This window comes from Corylus avellana, chromosome 3 (assembly GCF_965113065.1).
Source record: "Corylus avellana chromosome 3, dhCorAvel1.hap1.2, whole genome shotgun sequence".
In the NCBI taxonomy this organism is placed as follows: Eukaryota; Viridiplantae; Streptophyta; class Magnoliopsida; order Fagales; family Betulaceae; genus Corylus; species Corylus avellana.
This window is the reverse complement of record NC_142492.1, coordinates 34467634-34489526: the sequence shown is the minus strand read 5'-3', so window position 1 is coordinate 34489526 and position 21893 is coordinate 34467634. Positions and strand designations below refer to the sequence as shown.

At 37.5% G+C, this 21893-nt stretch overlaps 3 protein-coding genes across 9 annotated transcripts; 2 read left to right on the top strand and 1 right to left on the bottom strand.

Annotated features, from left to right (window-relative positions):
* The first annotated feature begins 1229 nt into the window (after positions 1-1229).
* Positions 1230-11331, top strand: LOC132173854 (P-loop containing nucleoside triphosphate hydrolases superfamily protein). The gene is made up of 13 exons (XM_059585501.2): positions 1230-2770; positions 2876-3017; positions 3386-3498; positions 3639-3740; positions 3862-3931; positions 4562-4617; positions 5910-5960; positions 6363-6467; positions 6737-6781; positions 7172-7277; positions 8331-8536; positions 10180-10266; positions 10737-11331. The coding sequence occupies exons 1-13, from the start codon at positions 1370-1372 to the stop codon at positions 10905-10907; spliced, it is 2655 nt and encodes an 884-aa protein (XP_059441484.2). The 5' UTR covers positions 1230-1369; the 3' UTR covers positions 10908-11331.
* Positions 11332-11684: 353 nt separating this feature from the next.
* Positions 11685-20134, top strand: LOC132176569 (isochorismate synthase 2, chloroplastic). 7 transcript variants are annotated; one of them, XR_015911706.1, is made up of 17 exons: positions 11687-11892; positions 12005-12193; positions 12561-12808; positions 13386-13503; positions 13605-13721; positions 13811-13957; positions 14125-14199; positions 14281-14349; positions 15043-15161; positions 15309-15366; positions 15925-16035; positions 16302-16386; positions 17473-17570; positions 17846-17938; positions 18149-18214; positions 19709-19888; positions 20048-20134. XR_015911706.1 is itself a non-coding variant. In XM_088514581.1 (16 exons), the coding sequence occupies exons 1-15, from the start codon at positions 11770-11772 to the stop codon at positions 18209-18211; spliced, it is 1710 nt and encodes a 569-aa protein (XP_088370707.1). In that variant the 5' UTR covers positions 11686-11769; the 3' UTR covers positions 18212-18214; positions 20048-20123. The 7 variants fall into 7 exon arrangements, 6 of the variants coding, with proteins under 6 accessions (XP_059444803.2, XP_088370707.1, XP_088370703.1 ...); XM_088514581.1 differs by lacking the exon at positions 19709-19888 and having other exon boundaries at positions 11686-11892; positions 17476-17570; positions 20048-20123; XM_088514577.1 differs by lacking the exon at positions 19709-19888 and having other exon boundaries at positions 20048-20123.
* On the bottom strand, positions 18376-21498 carry LOC132176570 (pectate lyase). The gene is made up of 4 exons (XM_059588821.2): positions 21210-21498; positions 20385-21036; positions 20057-20299; positions 18376-19805 (listed from the first exon to the last, which is right to left on the bottom strand). The coding sequence occupies exons 1-4, from the start codon at positions 21398-21400 to the stop codon at positions 19587-19589; spliced, it is 1305 nt and encodes a 434-aa protein (XP_059444804.2). The 5' UTR covers positions 21401-21498; the 3' UTR covers positions 18376-19586.
* Positions 21499-21893: the final 395 nt, after the last annotated feature.

Sequence of the window (21893 nt, the reverse complement as noted above, 5' to 3'; positions counted from 1 at the left end):
TGATTAACTTCTCCTCCCTTATGAGTCTTTTTACATTTTCAAGAGCATCACGCGTACAAGAGTTGCGAGAGCTGGCACAACTCCAAACCATAGGCTTTCCAGACACCCATCCTAGGAAACTAAACTTGGCTCTGATATCAGTTATTAGGAAATTAATCATATTTCCCAAAATCCGTAAGATGCGAAAAATAAGAAGAACGCAGAATAACAAAGATAAGGCAATCAAATCACATATGACACCAAGATTTAAGTGGTTCAGCTTAACAAGCTTACATCCACTGGTAGAGACGACCCGAAAAAAATTTATTATCAAGAGATAGAGTACAAAATAGTATAGAGAAAATCACTAAGACCCCAAAGCCCTAATACATCAAAATTTCACTATCACACAAGAGAAATTATTCATAAAATAAAATACAAAAGACAAATATACAAACTCTTCCCTTACTAGAACAGATGACGGCTAATCTCAATTTTCTTCTCTCACTTTGCAGTACATTTTTCTTCAATATATTGTTTTTGGCTCCCCACAAACACAAAGAAGAAAAACACCTTGTGCGGCACTCCCCCTTTATGTGCTTCACACTTTTGATATATACCCTCTCACGTTTTGTCCCACTCTAATTGAAGCTATTAAGCTTGTGGCATACACACAAAAGGCTAAACATGCCTTTAAATAGTGCTCTTAAGTCGGTCAAGTCAATCCTAATACAAGTAGGTGTGTCCAAAACCAAATACAAGACAAACTAAGAAAAAAAAATAAAAAAATTGCTAAAGGCCCAATTATTTTGTCCAATTTTAGGCTAACTTTTGCTTTATTTTTTAATTTAAAAATAAGGCAAAAGTTGACCCAAAATTAAGCAAAATAGTTAGGTCCTTATCATCCAATAAAAAAAGAAAAACAAAAAAAACCAAATATGAGTCAAACTTAGAGTGAGATCTCCAAAACCCACAAGGAGAAGAGAAAACCATAACAATGTTTTTCAAGAAATGCTAAATATCTCAAATGATTGTTATAAAAGTTGACTCTCAAATGATGTATCACAATTTCTTAAATTAGTGACACATTTTCCAAAAGAGAAATACTAAGGGTAGTAACGTTAGTAAGACTTATCATGATTTTGGAGAGCATAGATAACATTTTAGAGAGTCTTATATTAAAGACGGTACGATCGGAAGTACTAGATAATTTCCCTCTGTAACACGAAAGCATGAAGGTGTCTCTAGAAGACTAGAATATTCATATGTGACATACATGGCCGTGCCTTCCACCTAGTGAGCATCTTTCTTCCAAATTCATCGTTCGAAACCCTAGTAAACCCCATTCAAGAACCCTAATCTGCCAATCTCGTCCACAATCTTTACCTGCATGGACCATCATCAACAACAACAATGGCGTCCCAGGCCATTCCCAGGTAACATCTGCCCCACCTGCTCCAGTTCCCACTTCCCCTTTTGCCCTCCTCCGCTTCCTCCCTTCAATCAAAACCCTCGATTCCCGTTCGACTCGTACCGTGGGCCTGCGGGGCCGCCCCGCCCCTTCGCGGATGGGTTCGGGGAATCGAGGCCGTGGCACAGAAACCCTAGCTTGGATAGAGGAGACCCGTACGGACACTATGAATTGCAATCTTGCAGTAATGGGTTTGTGGATGACTGTGATAGGAACTCTAAGAGGCCCAGGGTTGATGACATTCGAAATAATCAGAATTCTCTGAGGCTTTCTTGGGAGGATGAGCGGCGATTGAAGCTGATTCGCGATCACGGTGGAGTGTCGAGTGGACTGCTGCCGGCCGAAGGCGGTACGGGCTCGACAATGGCGGGAGTGAATTGCGAAACGAACATATATGTTCAGGAAGGTGCAGGCTTTGATGGGAATTATGGTCGACCTGGTGTTGGGGAGTGTGGAAAAGTCGATGGCTTTCCGGACTCTATGACTGAATTGGGACCGATAGGTTATGATTCGAGGTTTTGCTCCGGCGAAAGAAGAGGACAACAGTATATGCAGAGTAATAGGAATGGTTTTCAGGGTGAGGAATTTCCTCATTCCAGATATGGTCAGGTTGAAAGTTCTTTGAATCCTTTTCAGACCTATGGGATTAGAAATGTGGATCAACTACGACCACCTTATCCGGTTTCTGAAGTTCCTAATGATAATTATCACAGTACCCAGAATCCTCAACAGCGGCAAAGTAGTGATTCCATGCCAGCAAATGAACCACAGTATTCTCATGTGAACAATTGGCAAGGGACAAGTGTGCCGTATCCTGAACAAAGAGGCAGTGTCGCCATGGACAATCGTGATCCGAACAGTCCCTATGGAATGCAGTATCCGGTTGATACGAGACATGATTTCCATCCACCTGGCCTGCCCAATGATGTGAGACAGCCTCTTGAAGTCAGATTTCCATCACAAAAAAATGGCAATCCGTATAGGAATGAGGATGGAGGATACTTTCCATCCGCTTCTGGTGGTGGCAGGATTTTTGAAAATATGAGCCAAATGGAGGCTTCACGGTTACATGGTAGTCAGCCTCGTATTCCTGCTCCTCCACTACCAGCTCTCCCGGTTGACCCAGCATTGCGCCATTCTTCGGAGTTGAAAGGCTTCTCTTCACCACCTACAACATCTGCTTCTCTGTTTCCTGTTAGTTCATCGCCTATGGTGCCTTCGTCATATCCACCACTTCCTGAAGCACACTCCTTGACACGGCCCTATTTCCATAATGAGCCAAGACCACCTATGCCTGCTTCCGCTGGCTTCCTTTCAGAGGTATGGTTGCCTTGTTACATGATTTTGTATCTGCAGCATCACTCCTTGACTCATGCCTTGTACTTCTAAGGAATCTCAAGCAATCCACTCATTTTGTCTACTCAGGCTGTGGGGGATGGACAACCTTTTTCTTTGAAGCTATTATCTTCAGATAAACCAAAAGTTATTGATGCTTCCCACTTATTTAAGCCGCCTCATCGAGCCACCCGCCCTGATCACATTGTGATAATCCTTCGGGGGCTTCCAGGTAGCTTATTTTGATTGTGCAGTTCTATTCATCCTTTTGCAGGGAGGGCTAGGGAGCCAAACAAATGAACCCAGAAAAATTTCCAAACTGATGTGGCAAGAGTTTTTGAATTAAAAAATGTAATTCTCTCTCCCTTATTTGCCAGTCACGGTCAGCCACGTCAATTTGAAAATCTGGGTTCATTTGTTTGGCTCCCTAACACTCCCCTCCTTTTTCTAGTTTCTTTACGAGAGTTTGAGGAGTCTATCATTTTGTAAGCTCATTCTTCATGTGTTTGTTGTAGAAATTTTATCTCCATTGCCACTTTATTAAGTCTCCAAGTTTATGTCCATATTATGGGGAACTTATTGTATTCCTTATACTCTCAGGTAGTGGGAAGAGCTACTTAGCAAAGATGGTACGTGACCTTGAGGTTGAAAATGGTGGTCATGCTCCCCGCATTCATTCTATGGATGATTATTTCATGACTGAGGTTGAAAAGGTTTGTTGTTGGCTTTATTTGTGTTTGATGATCTACATAGAATCCTTGTTAGTTATTATAAATTTTATCTTCATGTCTTTTGGTTTTTAAGGTTTAAATAACATAGAATATATGAATAAGCATTGTCTTCTACCCTAAAGGTTGAGGAAGTCGACATTTCAAAATCTTCGAGTTCAGTTAGAGGGAAGAAACCAGTAATGAAGAAGGTGATGGAGTATTGTTATGAACCTGAAATGGAGGAGGTAATGCATGTAATTAAATGACATATTGTGCATTTGCACATGCATTCTCGTGTGTATATATGCATATATGTACATTTATATTAATTTTCTCAAACCATAATGCTATATATCTTTATGACAGGCTTATCGATCAAGCATGTTGAAAGCTTTTAAGAAGACCCTTGAGGAGGGGGCTTTCACCTTCATCATTGGTATGCATTTTCTATTCTAAAATCTCTGGATTAAAGTGGAAACTGAGAATTTTCATGTTTTTGCTTTAATTTTTTTTTTTTTAATCATTTTCTTTCTGTAAATTCTAGTTATTCTAAAAGTTACTTGCTTTATTGAGAATTTTGAAGATGGAATTACTTGCATTATTCTGTTTTAAATCTTGTACTCAGTTTGATGACATGATGTCATTTAGTTTAATCATTTTGAGGTAGTGCCTACTAGTCATATTATAATGCTCACTTCCGATGCTAATGGTAACACCAATTTATGCGCTTTATCACCTCTAGATCATTGGTGCATATAAATACGTCTGAATTATTGTCTGGTTCAAAAAACTAAGAAATCCTTGTACTTTTTTTTAAAAAAATTTTAAAAAAATAATAATAATTTTCAAAACCTAGGCGTAAATACAAGATAAAGCAATTAAAGGTGTCAAAGGTTCTTCTGGTTATGCTGGCTCGTTACGGCATTCAATAAGTTCAATGATCTAGTTTGATTATAGATTAAGTGGTGATGCAGTGCCCATGCACTGCCTTCATTTTCACTAACAACAGATGCAGTTTCCTTCGGCTATTGACCCTTTTGTTGGTGGTATGTGTGCCTCGTCTTAGTGGATGACCGCAATCTGCGGGTAGCTGATTTTGCTCAGTTTTGGGCAATTGCAAAGGTATACCCTCAATTCTCTCTTTCTAAGAACCTCTACCATGTGTTCTGAAATGGCGACTCAATAAAATTTGAAATACACCCAACATAGCGTGGTTGGTAGCATAATTTTTCCTGTACCTGATCTAATTTTACTGTTGGATCAATGCTATATTATTTAACAGTCCTGTTTCCTATTAATTGATTTCGTGGATTAATTTATATTTAATACTTGGGCGCCTTTCGCTTTTAATAAGACTGGTTATTATTTATCAAAAAAAATTTATATTTAATACTAAAATGTTTGATTGACGTTAAATAGGAGAATTGCATTCTCTTTTTGGGACAAATGAAATTAAATACTTGGGTTCGTCCAGTCTGCCAAATTTTGCGTCTGAGCTATTTTATGCCCCTAGTAGTTCTTTGGCATTTTTCTGTAATAACCACGTTGTTGAGGATTTTTTTAGCGGAGAAATTTCCTTCAAACTAGTTTGAAGAAATTTTCTCCCAACCCACTCCAATAAATGCAAAGTGTCCTCTAACATGTGAGATGGTCATGCTTTCTTTATCATTTTTAACAATCATTTATTACCCTTATACTAACCTAGGAACCCAAACATTAATTTTTGAGGACCCCAATCATGTTAGAGGACGCTTGGCATTTATTAGAGTGGGTTGAAATATGACAAATTATAGATAATGAAATTGTTTGATAAAAGATACATTGTATTGGTGTTTTGATGTGCGTAAGTGTGTTATGGCCCCTATTTTAGGATGTAACTGCTCTTTGTCATTTCCCCCCTTAAACTTGCTCAGAGTAGTCCAGTCTTATCATGCTTCTCAAAATGACAAAGGTTGGCAGAATTTGATAATTGTAATTATGAAAAATTGACGAAAAAAAATTCATACGGCTCTGTAATTCTTCCCAATATATCGGAAAATTTGGGTGAATTTTCATACAAAGGGCACATTTACTTGTAAGTATTTTACTGCTATTTAGTGCAAGCAGCTGCCTATCCTGCTTGCCTAACGTTATGTGTCTTTGCTGAGTTATATGGTGATGCTGGTCCATGTAAGATGGTAGGAGGTGGTGGATGCTTATCGCATCTGTTGTCTATGTGAACTTTCCTATTCTAAAGGAGCTGATTCATGCAGGCAGAATATACAACAACATTTCATTTTTTATTATTCCCTTCTCTTTTTACTGCTATTTTAAATTTCGCTATTGTGTTTTTCTATGACATCAAGGATGGGTTACTTGTGGTTTTGTTATTTATTATTGGCTTAACTCATTGTCCCTTTTTTTTTTCTTGTCAGAGTTCGGGTTATGAAGTTTACATATTAGAAGCTCCATATAAGGACCCTGTGGTAGGTTTATATGTTACTCATTAGCGACTAGTGTTGTAAGCCATCATTTTAGTTCACTCTTCTTACGCTGCATACTATTTTCATGCAATATTTGGTGCTCTTATTTTCATTGCAAGAATTCAATTCATAATTCTTGTGAATCAAGTGTCCTCGTGAAAAAGCATATACTTTGATGGGTGGTGTACAGCATTTAAAGTTTCTTTATTAATCTTCTGATACTCTTGCACAAGAAGGGATTAGTACTTTAAACGTGTTTTTTGATTTTTTCTGGCCATGCTATTTTTTTTGGTCACAAAGATGCCATTTAGTAATCCTCAGTCTAAAAATGGAGTTACAGCTTCCATTAGGAATGCTTTTTGTCTTCAATTTGAGGCATAAGTTTAAATTTTTGTGGATTTTTAGGGCTGTGCAGCTAGGAATGTGCATGGTTTTACCAAAGATGACATTGAAAAGATGGCCAGGCATTGGGAGGAAGCTCCATCTTTGTACTTGCAACTAGATGTCAAGGTTAGTTGTAATGATGTTCTCAATTTTGTTTTGGGCTAGTATGTTGGAAATTCAAAGCAAAGATGCAGTCATAGGTAGAAATGTTTATTGAATTTGGGTAAACTTTGTTACTTTGGTTATTTAAGAAAAGGAGAAAAATGCTGTATTCAGTCGGGAAATGCATTAAATTGTGAAGGCCCAGTATAAATTTGGAATTTTCACTTTTAAAGAAAAATTTAGAGTTGCTTCTACGTTTGGGTTTTGATGCTGTATTTTTGCTGGCTCTACAGTCATTATTCCACGGGGATGACCTGAAGGAAAGCGGAATTCAAGAGGTAGTTAAATAGTAGCTTTCATCATTATTAAAAATAAAACTTTATTTTATCTTATATTTTGGTGTGACATGCTTGAATGGCTGAAACATGTCTGTCGAATCTGGTAAAAGTGAAGTGCGATTCTTATCATGATTGTCAGCTCTATGGGGGCTATTCCCTTGACTTGTACTGATGAGAGTTTGACTCCATGAGAAATTGAGCAAAACATGATTCTGATTATAATACAAATATATACTCACTAAGCTTTGTGCTCTCCCTCCCCCCCCCCTGTGTGTGTGTATAGTAGTCTCTCATTGTTTACTGTTGTGTTAGGAACTTATTAACTAATTGAACTTTTGAATCAGTGTTTGAACTGCTTTGATCTAAAATTTTAAATGTAATATCACCCAGGTAGACATGGACATGGAAGATGGAGATCTTGATGAAAATGTATCCGAGCAAGAAAGAAAGCATGAGAATATCATAGTACCTCCTGTTGAAGTAGATGCACCTGATGGTATAAGCCAGATCTTTGGTTTTTTGTACTTCACATAATAGTGGTTTTATGTAATAGTCTTTCTGCCTCTGATTTTCTATGCCCTTTTTTAACAAGTATACTTGTATCCCTTACACAACTTTCTTTGATTTACATTTCAAGTCCTTATGATAGATGTTTTACAATTGTGTCTTGTTGTGTATGAGCACATTTTGTTTTATTTTATTTTTCTTTCTTCTTCTTTTTTGCTTTAACGATTAAGCTTTTGGGTTATGGCTGGGTATTTTCTCTTTATACTTCACATGATAGTGGTCTAGTTACTATAAATTAAACCACATTTGACAGAATAAATCAAGGAATGTGGACTTGGAATGTCTGTAATTGAAGTTGAAAAAGAAGAAAGAATAACCATCAAGCTCGTCATTGAAACAAAAATTGGCATACCATTTGGAGTTGGTCTCTTTTTTATTGATCAATTTTCCTCAGTGTACTAGCATCCAAGGAATGAATTCTTAAATGGCAGGTTCTTGTTTGTGGAAAATACACAGTTTATTTAAGACATTGGAGAGGTGTTTCTGACAGTAAGTGCACTTGCATACTAAGTTTTAAAAAATAGGTCCCTGTTCAGGTATCTGACTGGGTGAGTGAGGTTTCTGCTTTGCCTCCAAAGTAACCCAACATTTTCTGTGGATTAACTTTGGTTTATGTGGAAGCAAGTTCTTGCAAAATCTTGTCCTGTGTCTCGTGGATACTTCATTATCAGAACATTCTTGTTAGGTTTTACGATTTCGTGATTGCAAATAATTTCTGATTTCAGCGCTAATGAGTTTGTTAGTTCATTATTTTTGTGAAATACAAAATCTAATTGTTTTTAGTTTTATCTTTGAGAACTTCCCCAAGGCAAGTGAAAGATTTATCAGAATAATTATTTCGTACCTCCATGACAAATTTCTTTCCACATTATACAAAAACAGAAATCATTGCATGATTTTCTTTTGCCTAAATCCATTAAGAAAGACAATGACTTTTATTCCAAATTTGTATATTGATATGCTTGACTATTTTATGATTTAGATTCTTCGAAGGATAGGAATAGATGGGATTCCGAAGGAGACCATCCGACCGAAGACGTGAAAGAATTAGGTAGGAGTAAATGGTCGAATGATTTAGATGAGGATGATACTGAAAGAACTGAAAAGGTGAAGCGTAATTTAAATGCTCTCTCTGGGTTGATTCAAGCATATGGCAAGGAAACAAAATCTGTACGTTGGGCTGACCAGGTATTTATAGCTGGTTTATACTATTATTTTGTCGTCTTCAAAGCCTGTATGAATGTTCATGTATTTTGCTTGATCACATTTTTAACTGTCCTCACTAATCTTAATATCCGGTGTTGCTATCTGATGCATTTTTTAGGTGTTTGAGAGAATTGAGAAATAGACTTGGAGAACTTGAAAATTTTCTTTGATATTGTATTATAACACGTATTTTGACTCACTTAAGTGAGTTGCAGATTATTTTAGGGTGAGTTCGTCAAATAACATGCTAATAGATTAGAACAGTCAGTCGGGATGTATTGTCATATCATGACTGAGTGTAGCAAAAATTGCCATCCAAATGGTGTTTCTGGCCATAGGCGATAGAAACTAAATGTGATAACAGTGTGGATCAGCAACTAAATGCTTTTCTCAAACGGCATGTAGGTGAAAAATAAGTAGTTTCTTGTGGATCGATGGACAAAATCATAACATGTGGCTTCAAGATCATTGTGATGGAACTGTCTTGTGAGTTTACTCAAGGCTCTTTAAAAATTAGTTGTGCATGTGATGGATTAAGGAAGAAGTCTTTGAATTAGTGGAGACTCCAGGATGGGGTTGACTTTGAGCCATTCTAGGCCTATGGAGGAATGTTCTCTATCTTTGATTTCTGCTGAATGACTTCGTAGAACTGCAGTTATGTATCCCCACTTGCTTCTTTTGGCCCTTACAATATTGTGGCAATGTGTGTGATAGCCCAAAAGTGTTGGCCACATTTGTACTAACACCCCAAAAGGACTAGTTAATTTGAAACTTTCTTAGAATCACTTATAAAGTTAAGTTATATCTAATAACTAAGCAATGTGAGAATTAACACTCATGATTAATAATCTACCCACTCTATGTGGGCTATTCATATTCCCAATATCCAATATGGAATTGGGGTATTGCAATCTTCCCCCTCTTAAACCCCTGACGTTCTCGTAAGGGCCACGTCATACAATGCTCTAGTACCATATGACACTACTAGGTGGTTTTGATACAATTTGTAATGGCCTAGGAAAAATGCTAGTTACATTTGCGCCATCAGTTCAAAATTACTAGTCAATTTGGAGTGTCACTAGAATTACTTATAAAGCCGAGTTTTACTTGGTAAGTAATGTAGTACTTAAGACCCATGAGTGTCTTAATAATCTACCCACTTTATGTGGGTTATTCATATTCTCAATATGGAGCCGTGGTATTATGAAACTTCTAAGCATGTTGGGCGACGTATGTTAATTGTAGATCAACAAGTATTGTCTGCCTGTATCATGACCATCCACATAATTAATTCTACTTATGTTTGGCTTATTATTCTTTTTGATAGAGAGATGTTTAACAGATGTAGGACATATAGCGGTATGACCTATTTAGGGAACGGTGGAGTTGCTTAATCTGTTTTGACGGAATCTTTTCTTTCAAGGTCATAAATATTTTGATTTTGATTTTTCTTTTGTGGTTGGAAAATGATGGCCTCTAATCTGATTGTTTGCTTAATCCTTGTGACTATGTAATCTAACAGCTTGATGCTTCTTCTGATTACTTTTGTGTTTAGAATAGTTGCATGTCTATATTTCTAAATTCTATTGTGCTTATCTCGCTTTTGGTCGCTCCCTTCTCTGCAGTTTGGCAACACTGGCTTTTCAATACATGCGGCGAAGAAGGGAAACGTATTGTCTTTAGTGATTGGACCAGGCACTGGATACAACTTGGTTAGTTATCCAGTTAATATGGTTGCCTTAAACAATATCAGTCTTTGGATTTTTAAGAGGCTACTACTTATGCCATCTTCTGTCATGGAAGTATCTTTATCTTTTGGGTCATGATTCAGAGCACGCCCGGCGTGCTTCAACAGTGAAGCACGCCAGGCTAAATTTTTTTTTTTTTTTTTTTTTATCAAAAAAATTAAAATAATAAAATAATAATAATAAAAAAAATCACGGCCGGCGTGCTTCACTGTTGAAGCACGCCGGGCGTGCTCTATATCTTTACCCTTATCTTTTAGTTGGTTGAAGAAGTTTCTTTCTTTTCTAGCTGGTCACTTGGAACAAATTTTTGCTCTTGCATTTATTATCTGTGCTAATCCTCCCACAAAGATAAATTATGTCTTCCCCCCCATCTTCCAGCCATTCCTGTAAGGTTGACTTAGCAACCTCACTAAATTTGCTTTCAACACTTGCAGAAGTCCAACCCATTACCTGAAGAAGAAATCCCAGCACCGACCCCTAATGCTGTTGAGTCAAAGAGGCAAAGCATATTCCAAGAGCGACTACGTGCAGAGCGTGATTCGTTCAAAGCAGTTTTTGACAGGAGGCGACAGCGGATTGGTGGGCTTGTTTTGGAGGAGGAATAGTACATTTAAGGGTGCTTCCCGCAGTGCCATTACAATTATGATTTTTTCATTGACAAAGGGGGTTGATCTTCTTATTGCAGTGGATCCAAAAGGGTGGTGCAGTCATTGTAATTATGTAGTGTCACTATCAGGATAGGGATTGTCCCCTTTAGAAGTTTAGTTTTCTTACCCCCTTTAATCTTTTGATGAAAGCGATTGATCGCATATCATGTTGTTCTGTTGTGATGATAATATTTGTTAGACTAGCATAATGAAAAAATCTTCCCTAGCCAACCCTTTTTGTTCTTGGCTTGTACTCTGCTGCAAGTATGTTTTGGCGTGTACTATGAGAATTTTTTGGCTTGTACTTGCCACCATGTGCTTGAAGATAATTGGAGTGAAATGTTCATTGCCAATCGATGTCCCATTTGGGTTATTTTTTTTTTTTTTTTCTGGTTCATCATGTGTGAGGACTGAAATTGGTGAGCTCGGATTCTAAGTTTGCCGAATGTAAATAACAGAAGGAAGACAGCCATGATGTTTGTGTTCAAGAAGAACATGGAGGCTATCTTTTTGCGTTAAGCAGCAGTGTCTCATGGTAGTGCTTGTTGCCCTATATGAAGATGGCGCTGGCCACAGTGACCAGGGCATGTGCCTTTATTTGCTTTTGATTTTTTTTTTAAAGGCTTATATGGCTCAATTAAGGTCGTTAACGACCTAAGTTTTTGGAATTGCAAAGGCTCTGTAATTCTAAGTAATTTTGACTAAAATGTCAATTCTAGTCTATAACTTAATCCTACCCCTCCCTATAAATATATATAACCTATCATATCATATCATCAAATGCACCAGTATAGACCAAAAGCTCTCTCTCTCTCTCTACATGGCCTCTGCTGGTGCCTTGGGACACTTGCTTGCACGTTTCATCGACCCAGAATCAGCAAAATGCAGCATCTCTGCCGCCCCTTCAATTTCCAGTAGGCAATCCATTCATTTCTTTCATCAGGTAAAGCCCACTCCCCACCGCTACAACGTACATGCTACACTTTCAAGCATTTCTTTATTTGCATATATATTATTTATTACATCCTACGAACTCAACATCTTGTTGAAAGCAGAAATATCAATCGTGTTCACTTTCCATGAATGGTTGCCAAGGAGACCCGAGAGCCCCTATCGGAACCATTGAAACGCGTGCTTTTCCGGCAGTTCCGTCACCTGCATTGGCTATGGAGAGGCTCAACTCCGCCATTTCCCAGTTGAAATCCGAGCCACCGCCATTTACATCTGGAATCATTCGTCTCGAGGTAAGCTCCCTCATCGTCTCGGGACTCTTAACCATGTACAACTGCGTATGTGATATGCAGAGTCTTTCTTATCTGTAGTGGGGTCATGCCACGTGGCAATCTGCCATTGAACTGCGTCCTACGAAAATATTTTTCCTTATCCTGCTCTACACAGACCGACCCAATAGCATGGCGGTTTTGAAAGAAAATTATATAATATTAATTAATTGGAAACTTAAAAAGACTATATATATATATATATATATATATATATAAATCGAAATGCCGCGAAACCTAGGACTAGATTTGATTTTTCCCGTCTCTGAAAAACATAGAAGAGCCGAAGCAAATAGAAAGAGAGGCAAAGCTAATGTTGTTGTGAGTGAAGGTGCCAATCCAGCAGCCGGTTGAAGCAATTGATTGGCTCCACGCCCAGCACCGCCTCCTCCTTCCTCGCTGCTTCTTCTCCGGTCGAACAGGCGGTTCCGACCTTTTGAGTTTCACCAACGGCAATGGCAATGGCAATGGCATCTCAATGGGTGCACACAACTTGGTCAGTGTAGCTGGTGTAGGCTCCGCGGTTTTCTTTCGCAGTATTCATCCCTTCTCATATGGCGATTGGAAATCCATTAAGAGGTAAAGTAAAAAAGTAATCTCGTTTTCTTCTTCTAACTTCTCTCTTTTGTCTTTTGTCTTTTTTTTTTTTTTTTTGAATAATGTTATTGAAAAAACTTTTTCCTTTCACCTTTGATTTTAAGGATACATTGCAAATGTGACCGGTATGATTTGATAGTGTTAGAATATTGATTGAATGATTAAGTTTAGTTTTTCCTGTAGCTTAAGCTTGAACAACTGGTAATTTATCACATAGGAACCTTAAAGATGAGACTTTATTCAAGTAGTATTAGTCTTGATATAATATATGAGAAATGCTAGATGCTATAATTATATCAAACATTCATTTAAGAAGGTAATGAAGGCTGACGTGTCACTCTCAACTAACCCTTTGATTAATCTTTGTTAAAAAAATAAAAAATAAAAAATTCAATGATTGATTTAGAGTGTCACGTCAACATTGTTGATATCCAAGCCCAACTAGCACACATTAGTTTAAGGTGAATAATCATTTTGATTTATTTTTTGGGTGTATCTGCATTTTGAAAGCCTGTGTATTAAATGGGGAATCCTGATTTTGTTTATTCTCTATTTGAAGGTTCCTCTCGAAGAAGTGCCCTCTGATCCGTGCTTATGGGGCTATACGTTTTGATGCGAGGTCTAACATATCATCAGAATGGGAGGGTTTTGGATCCTTTTACTTCATGGTTCCTCAGGTAGAGAAGTTTTGTTCTTTTCACCACGTAGTTAGTAACCTTGGGTAATGTTTCTTGTTAGTTAGTATTAATACCATATGCTGCTAGATACTCAATGACAGGTTGAGTTTGATGAACTTGAAGGAAGCTCAATGCTTGCCACAACTGTTGCATGGGACAAATCCCTTTCATGGACATGGGCAATGGCTATTGATGCACTTCAGGCTACCATGTGCCAGGTTCATATATTGGGCTTTGCATGATGAGTAGATATTGGACAGTTTATCTTTTATACCATATCATGTTTATACATTCATTGATGATGCAGGTTTCTTCCACTGTTGTAAAGCTGCGAAAAGAGGTTCCAAGAACATTCATACTAAGCAATAATCACATCCCCAGTAAGACATATTGGGATCTTGCTGTAAACAGAGCCTTGCAGCTGATTGACAGAAGCAACTCAGCACTGATTAAGGTGTTATATAATCTCTCTTCTGTGCTTCGCTTTAGGCTTATTGTTTTTGAATATTCAGTTTCTTTACTTGTGAAAATTAATTTGCTACCACATCCACCCCCTACCTGCCTTCTTTTTGGTTTCTCTCTCTTCGATATTAACAAGTCAATCTTGTCTTTGAAATTAAGGTTGTACTAGCACGGAGCAGCAGAGTGGTAACTACTAGAGATATTGACCCTATAACATGGTTAGCTTGTTTACAGGTACTGTTTTCTGGTCTTAGTTCAATAATGAAATGATAATTTTAGTAACAAGTTAAGATTAATATGCGGTAAACTTTGCAGGTTGAAGGGGAAAATGCTTATCAGTTTTGTCTGCAGCCACCTAATGCCCCAGCATTCATTGGAAACACGGTACCTGGGTTGCATTGCTTATCACACATTAACTGAGCTTATGCTTCTTGTGCACTTGATTTTCTGTGATCTATACTGTGTTGCACCAATTTGAAATCTTGCTGATGAAATAGATTGTGTGGTTTCCCATGGTCTTAATTTGAAAGTCGCATGAGTGAACTTTAACATAGGATGCTGACAGGCAGAAAGTTCCTCGAGAGGCATTTTTGTTACTTTCTTTCCCTTTTTTCCTATATATCACCCTCTAAAAATGGGATACATATTATCTGTTCTCAATGTGTCTGTCAAGGCATTCACTCGTCTGATTAGATCACTAAAGAAGTATTCTTTGTGAAATTATTTCCTTCATTTTACTTAACCAAAAAAGAACCTTTTTTAATTATAAAATTTGTAGTTTCCTGTTCAGCTAAAAGCTGCATTGCTTGTGCCTATTACCTGGTGATACTTACCATCATTTTCACTTTCAAAGTCCTTGGATTTGATATTCAGCATTTGATTTCATTTCCTACTCTGCTTTGGATGTTCAATATCATATTTTAATATATATAAAAAAGGCAAGAATCAAATTAGGAAATTCAATTTATATTTTTTTCCATTTGGTACATTTTAAACAAAAGCTACAGAAAATTGTATACAGCAGTAAATGTTTTTCCCCTCCTATTTTAGTTTGACTTATATCAACTTTGTGAATAGCCAGAGCAACTATTTCATAGAAAATGTCTTAGCATTAGTAGCGAGGCTTTGGCTGGAACCCGTGGTAGAGGTGGATCAACGACTCTAGACCTTCAAGTAGAACTTGACTTACTTTCCAGGTTATTATTTTTATTACTTTAAACTTAATAGTTGTTGATTTATGAGGATGTTTATACCATTACTAATGATGCAAGTAATTTCTATTATTTGGGAGTCGCTGACATCCAACTATTGTCATGTCACTTGTCCCTGTATTGACTTTGCAGTCCAAAGGATCACCTTGAGTTTACTATAGTGCGAGAAAGCATAAGAAAAAAATTAGAGGCAAGTTTACTTTTGTTCCTGTTAGAGATATTTCTCTTTGTGTATTCTGTGGTAGTTGTGGCCATCCAACTTCACTGCTAGAGAGAGTACTGGTTTTTTACCTGACCGCAAAATGTCTAGAATCCTAGGTGATGGAGTAAAAGAGCTCATTGCATAATGTAGTCCAGATAAAATGCTAATAGTCCATTGTAATGGTCAAGGTATGTAAATGTTATAGTAAGTCTGTCAATTTTCTATGTTGAGTGACATGCCTTATTCATGACAATGGGCCATAACAGTTCATGTATGACCTGCTTTTCTCTCGTGTCCATGTTACTGCTTTTAGTTGTCTAAGTCTCCACCATTAGTTTTCTCTTCTGACTAGGGCATGTTTCTAATAATGCCATCATGCTACTAGCCTTCTCCTTTGGGCCTTGAAGCCTGCAACATCTATATAAGCAGGTTGCTATATGACATGACTTTAGCTGCTGAGCCAGCACCCTCGTAGTGGGCATCTGTTATAGACTATCAAAATTATTTTGGCATTTTCAATTCTGTTGATTCAGTTCTGCTTTGCAGGTTGTATGTAATGGGGTAGTGGTAGAACCAAAGAAAGCGATACGGAAACTCCCAAGAGTCCAGCATTTATATGCTCGATTGGCAGGCAGATTAAGAAGTGAAGATGATGAGGTAAAAACCACACAATGTGGTGTCCAAAATAATAAGTTGCCTTCTATCACATAGAAGTTTGATTTCTGATTCGGATTCAATTTGTATATTTTTCATCCTTCTAGTTTACTCCCACTGAACCCAAAATTACATGACTTTGCAGTTGCTTTTCTTCCAAAAAGTTAAAAAATGTTGATTGTTAATTTAAGGGAGATATGATTTTTTTTTTCTTTTTTCGTTACCTGTATGATTTTCAAAGTTCTAATATTTCCATCTTTCCTTTCCAGTTTGAGATCTTAGCTTCTCTTCATCCAAGTCCAGCTGTTTGTGGATTTCCAACAGAAGAGGCACGACTTTTTATTGCAGAAGCTGGTAGATGCTATAGCACTGTTGTTTTTTTATTTTTTTGCAGCACTGTACTAGATTTCTTTATTTTTTACTTTGGTTCTTTTAGATAATACATTCTATGATGTTTTTGCCATTTGGTCTATTGTACTCAATTGATTAACTGTGTTAGTCAATTAAGGTTGAACATGCAAAAGAAATCAAGATGTCAAAAATTGTATATGCCATCTACAAAGAACCAAGGAAGTGCACTATGTTGGAATATGTACGGAATAAGAAGGATATGCTACTGGTACTGATAAATGATGGGGTGAAAGGGTAGGTGGTGGTTATGCTATTTGTGGTGAATCTAGTGGTGGTGGCCTTACATAAAAGTTGTCATGGTGGTGTTGGTTGTGGTAGTGGTGATGGAGTTAGTGTTCGAAGAATTTGTAGATCTAGGACTAGATTCTGATTCTGAATTTGGAACTCTAGTATAGGTTCCAATTTGTCATACATACTTGTGGCTTTAATTCAGAACCACTGTCATAGGCTTAGGTACCCCCCATTTGTTGGAAGGAGGCAGATGAACGTACTCTCAAAGTACCTTTAGATTCACTTGCATTTGCATGCACCTTATTCCAATAACTGGGATTGCATAACTCAAGTAGAAAAATGGCAACTAAGTAAGAGCACTATGAATTGAACCATACGCCTCATGGACCATGGTCAGGCACACTTTATCAGGCTACATAGCATGTACCTTAAAGAAAAATAAAACAAAAAATAGATACACACACCTAGAGAGAGATTCTGGAGGTACTACTACACTGCAAATTGGCTACCTAGGCCTGGATACAGCAGGAAACTTTATTGTATCAGCCCATGTTTCTATGTATCTACCTAGGCTGATTAGTAATCAGTAATACATCTTCTAATTGCTGCTCTTATGTACTTAGATATTCAATTTGATATGCCTAAAAACATAGCCTTTCCATTTATTCAATATAACACTTAAATTAGCCTTTTCTTTTTCGGTGCTCAATACTTCCTGAAGTAAGATTAAAAAAAAAAAAAAAAATTTGGTTTCTATCAATGTCTATAAAATTTTAATCTTTTACATATCTTGTTTAGAAGTATTTGATCGAGGAATGTATGCTGGGCCTGTTGGTTGGTTTAGTGGAGGAGAGAGCGAGTTTGCTGTTGGTATCAGGTCCGCATTAGTGGAAAAGGTGAGCTAAGTAAATTCCTTTATTGTCTGCTACCTCTCCTTTTGAGCCGGTAGGAACTGCCTTCAAAACTTATGATGTTGTAAATCAATTGAGAAGTGGTTCCCCCACATTTTCCAGATGCCTCAGAATTAAGACCAAAGTTATTAGTGGTAACCTTTAAGTAGTAGTAAGAGCAATTATTTTGTTTTGGATATTGTAGGAATATCTTGTAATTGTCCATGCCATTTTCTTTTCATGCTGTTGACAATATTTATTCTGACCAATTTGGATCCTAGGGTCTTGGTGCATTCATCTATGCTGGAACAGGAATAGTGGAAGGAAGCAATCCATCTTTGGAGTGGGATGAATTGGAACTCAAGATATCTCAGGTATGTTTCTCCATGCATTGTATATGGGAGGGTGGGTGGGGATGTGTACGGAAGGTTATGTGGGTAATGTGGGGTATGTTGCACTTGTGTGTTCAAGCTTGTGTATGTAAAGAACAAATCTGTTAAGAGCCAATCTCTTTGCATCAATCATCAGCATTGTTGGAAGACATTGCGAAACTCTGTTTTAATGTGTTCTGATCTGTTATGTAGTTCACCAAATTGCTTAAACTTGAACTGCCGCTCCACCAAAAGTACTTGAGGAGTATAAACTGAAAGGTTAGTGGTTCTGACGAAGTCTTATTGATTACACATAATATTGTTTTTTCTCTCTTTCTTCTTTCGAAGAACTCCATTACTAAATTGCTTTACATATGATTGACAGGAAAGGGGAAGAGGGGGGGGGGGGGGGGGGGGGGGGTGGGGGGCATGGAGTTTGCTCATGAATTGATGAGATGACTATACTATATATAGTTCACGTGTTCCAAACTTGTATTAAGAACCTGTGCTCCTAATCATATATTTTTTCCTTAAAAAATATTAAAATTTACCCTGTTTTTTCAATTTTTCCCGATTGGTGGTCACCAGTAGTGAACATTAGGTGTTATCATGTGTTCTGATTTGCATTCCAAAAAAGGTCAAGTTGCTGGTGAAATAATAATAAACGGAAGTAAACAGGATTTGTAAGTAATCTGAATATTCAAGGGCAATGGGGTTTCAACTCGCTCCATTCTGTCATCATGGATGTTTTGAGACATAACCTCAGTATCATGCAACATTCAGAGAATCACCAGTCATGAAAATACTTTTTCCGAATCATTGGTTCCATATTTTGATAGTCCCTTCAGTACATCTATTTTCATTTAGTGCTTTGAATGTGTTAAACATCTACATGGCGTGTGTTCAATCAGGAAAGTCAATAAAATTCTTTCTATATTGTAAGTCCTTCAAATACAGAGAGGAGCCTTAAGCAATGTCTAAATGGAAAAACCATTGTATCATCTCTTTGTTGATTCCTATTTTGAGCTCCATTGTATCATCTTTTGCTCCAGCTTATGGAAAATAAGCCAGAATTCCAGGTTGAAGTTGTTGACCTTGATTGTTCGGAGTGGAAAAACCGCAATTTTTTTTTTTTTTTTGGCAGGTTTCGATCTTCTTGCCACATTGGCTTGTTCAAAATTTATATTTCAAGTTCTTTGTAAATCTACTGCATACAGTGTCTGCATATGGATGTTGTGAATAAAATGAAACTAACAAGGGAATAGGTTATATAAATGTTGCATTACTCCTTTAAGTTAATCTCGTAATGTTCCCCTGTATGAGCTATAAGAATCTTTCTTTCCGAGATGGGCGTAGATAGTTTGTATCTAGAGTATGAAAAATAGTATGAAAGTCTTATCACAAGAGTGTTATTGAACTATCTTTGTTATTACAAAAAAGTAGCACTAGCTAATAGTATCTTTACATTTTTCTTCCCCCTTATCCCAATTCCATTCTTTTTTGTTCTCTCATCTCTCACCCAAAATAGAAACTACAAAAACAATAAGAGTGATTATGCTATGTCCATTTGCTCTTAGTTCTGCTGCTACAACCTCTGCTTTAACTGCAGGGTTCAGTTTGAATTCCCTATAAATGTACATGCATATTTATCTTAACATAGCTTATGCTCGACGCAGTTAAGAGCACCTGCAAAGCGCGTGAGCCTTCTCACAAACTTCCCTGGCTTTGCTTTGATTACTTCTTTCCTGTGCATCTTTCCTATTTGCCTTCCAGATTGGACAAAGAAGGCTCCATTCATCAACAAATCCTCCTCTGATCTCCAATTCCATTTCCTCCACTCACTCTCGGATGCATAGTCCCTCTTCGTCACCTAGACCACCCACGCATGAAAAGTGTTACCATTTCTACATAAACAATGTCAAATGTATGCAAGTGAATGTGCACGCATCTTATGTATGTGGATTGATTCTTTCCTTTCTTCTTTTTGGGTTATTGTATGTGAATTAATTTGATGATTTACGATTGAAACTCGAGAGAATTTGAAATTGGAAAAGAGAAATGTTGAATTTGTTTTTTTTTTTTAACCTTTGCATTTTGTGCCTATGATTGTAGTATGCCTACCTCCTTAGAAGCTGCGATGGGAGGAGCGATAAACCGGTTACCCTGGCTAAGAACGGTAGGATCTTGGCTACCACCAATGGCATACATGAGCCAATGAGTGTAGTCGTTGTTTACAACATGGACAAACCCAAATCGGCATCTTGGCATCCTTTGCACCAATCCCTGACCGAAGTGATTGAAAGCAAGAGTTATCTGCATGAGTTTATCACCTTTGAATATATTGCTTCCGCCAAACAACATCACCTGTATGCATGCATACATGCTTATTACCATTCATAAATCATTGAGAAAACATATTTCATTGAAGTGGGAATTACGATAGATGTACCTCATTGTGTTTGGTGAAGTGGCAGTTGGAGATGGTGATGGCCGTGGATCCCTGAATGGCATCAATTAGTCCATCCTGGCAATTTGACATTGAAATATGATCAATCCAAATATTTGACGATCCAAAAATAGAGATGCCATCACCATCACTCTCCGTGCGAAAGCCATAGTGATCAACCGCGTCTCTGACTAGGCCACCGTTCCCTTTCTTTATGTCGTGGATGTGGAGGTCATGGATTATCACATTTTTCACAAACTGAAGGGTAATTTGAGCACCATTGCAAATGTGCACTCTAGCCCCACGTCCATCGATAGTCTTGTCACTTGTCACCATAAGCTCTTGGTTTAGCCTAATCTCCATGCTGTGTGCAAATATGATCCAGAGTGGCGCAGGTTGGATCACTGCGTGCCGCAGCGTTCCCGGTTTAGGGTTCACCATGTCATTGTCCGATGCATCTGTGACCACATAGATTTTCCCAGCCTTGCCTCCGGTTGTCCCACGGCCAAAGCCTATGACACAATTGGGTAGCCTCTTGCGGTGCTTACCCCAGCTTTTGTGGCATCTCCAGCATCGATCAATTGGGTTTGTAGCCTGACACATGCTTCTTCGTTTGCCTAAACTTCTCCTTGTGCTATTGCCACCTTCGAAGTCCCTGCATGGAAGTTACAGTTGCCAAAAACAAAGAAACAAAAAAGCATTAACGACCAAACCATACAATTCCTAGAAAACCATTTAATTTTACTTTCCATGCAAACATCTATTTATATTGGCATATGGGTGCATATGTGAATCATTTGTCACTAAGCTGGAAATTAATGGTCTTACTTGTGGACTTGATCGTTAAAATGATCGGTGACTTCCTCGGGATTTCGTTGGTAGGCTTTGACAGCAGCCTTCTTGGCTTCTTCCTCTCGCCGCTGCCACACCTCATCAAAATCGGCAATGTGAGCATTCAGGGTTGGAAATATTGCAAGCAACGTACATAAAATGAGCAATCCAAGCTTGATAGCTTCCATTGCTGTCTCTTCAACTTAAACACTTCGTGTCAAATTTAGCTTGTTTTCAATATGCAACGAGGAATTGGATTTTTCCTTTGCTTTTCGCCTGTGGAGGGTACTAAAAGTTTCAAAAGGATTATGCGAGGGTATGATTAAATACTAGGACCAGAAATCTAAAGGAAGAAAAGAAAGAAAATGAGACGAAGGGAGGGAAGACAGGAGAGCCACCCACAACGGTCAGGTTTTTAGTCCACATATATATATATATATATATATATATATATATATATATATATATATATATATATATAATTGAAAAAATTCTCATACCAGTCATCAAAATTTCACCTTCTTATTTGCTAAATTGCCTTGCCCCATTCGTAATCGTTGATTTGTTCATAGAAATTATATAAAATGCAAATGGAACATTTCATTTAAATGCACTGTAATTGATTGAATGAGACTTCTTCAACTCAATTGATTAAAGCAAGTAATTTTCACATGTATTTTA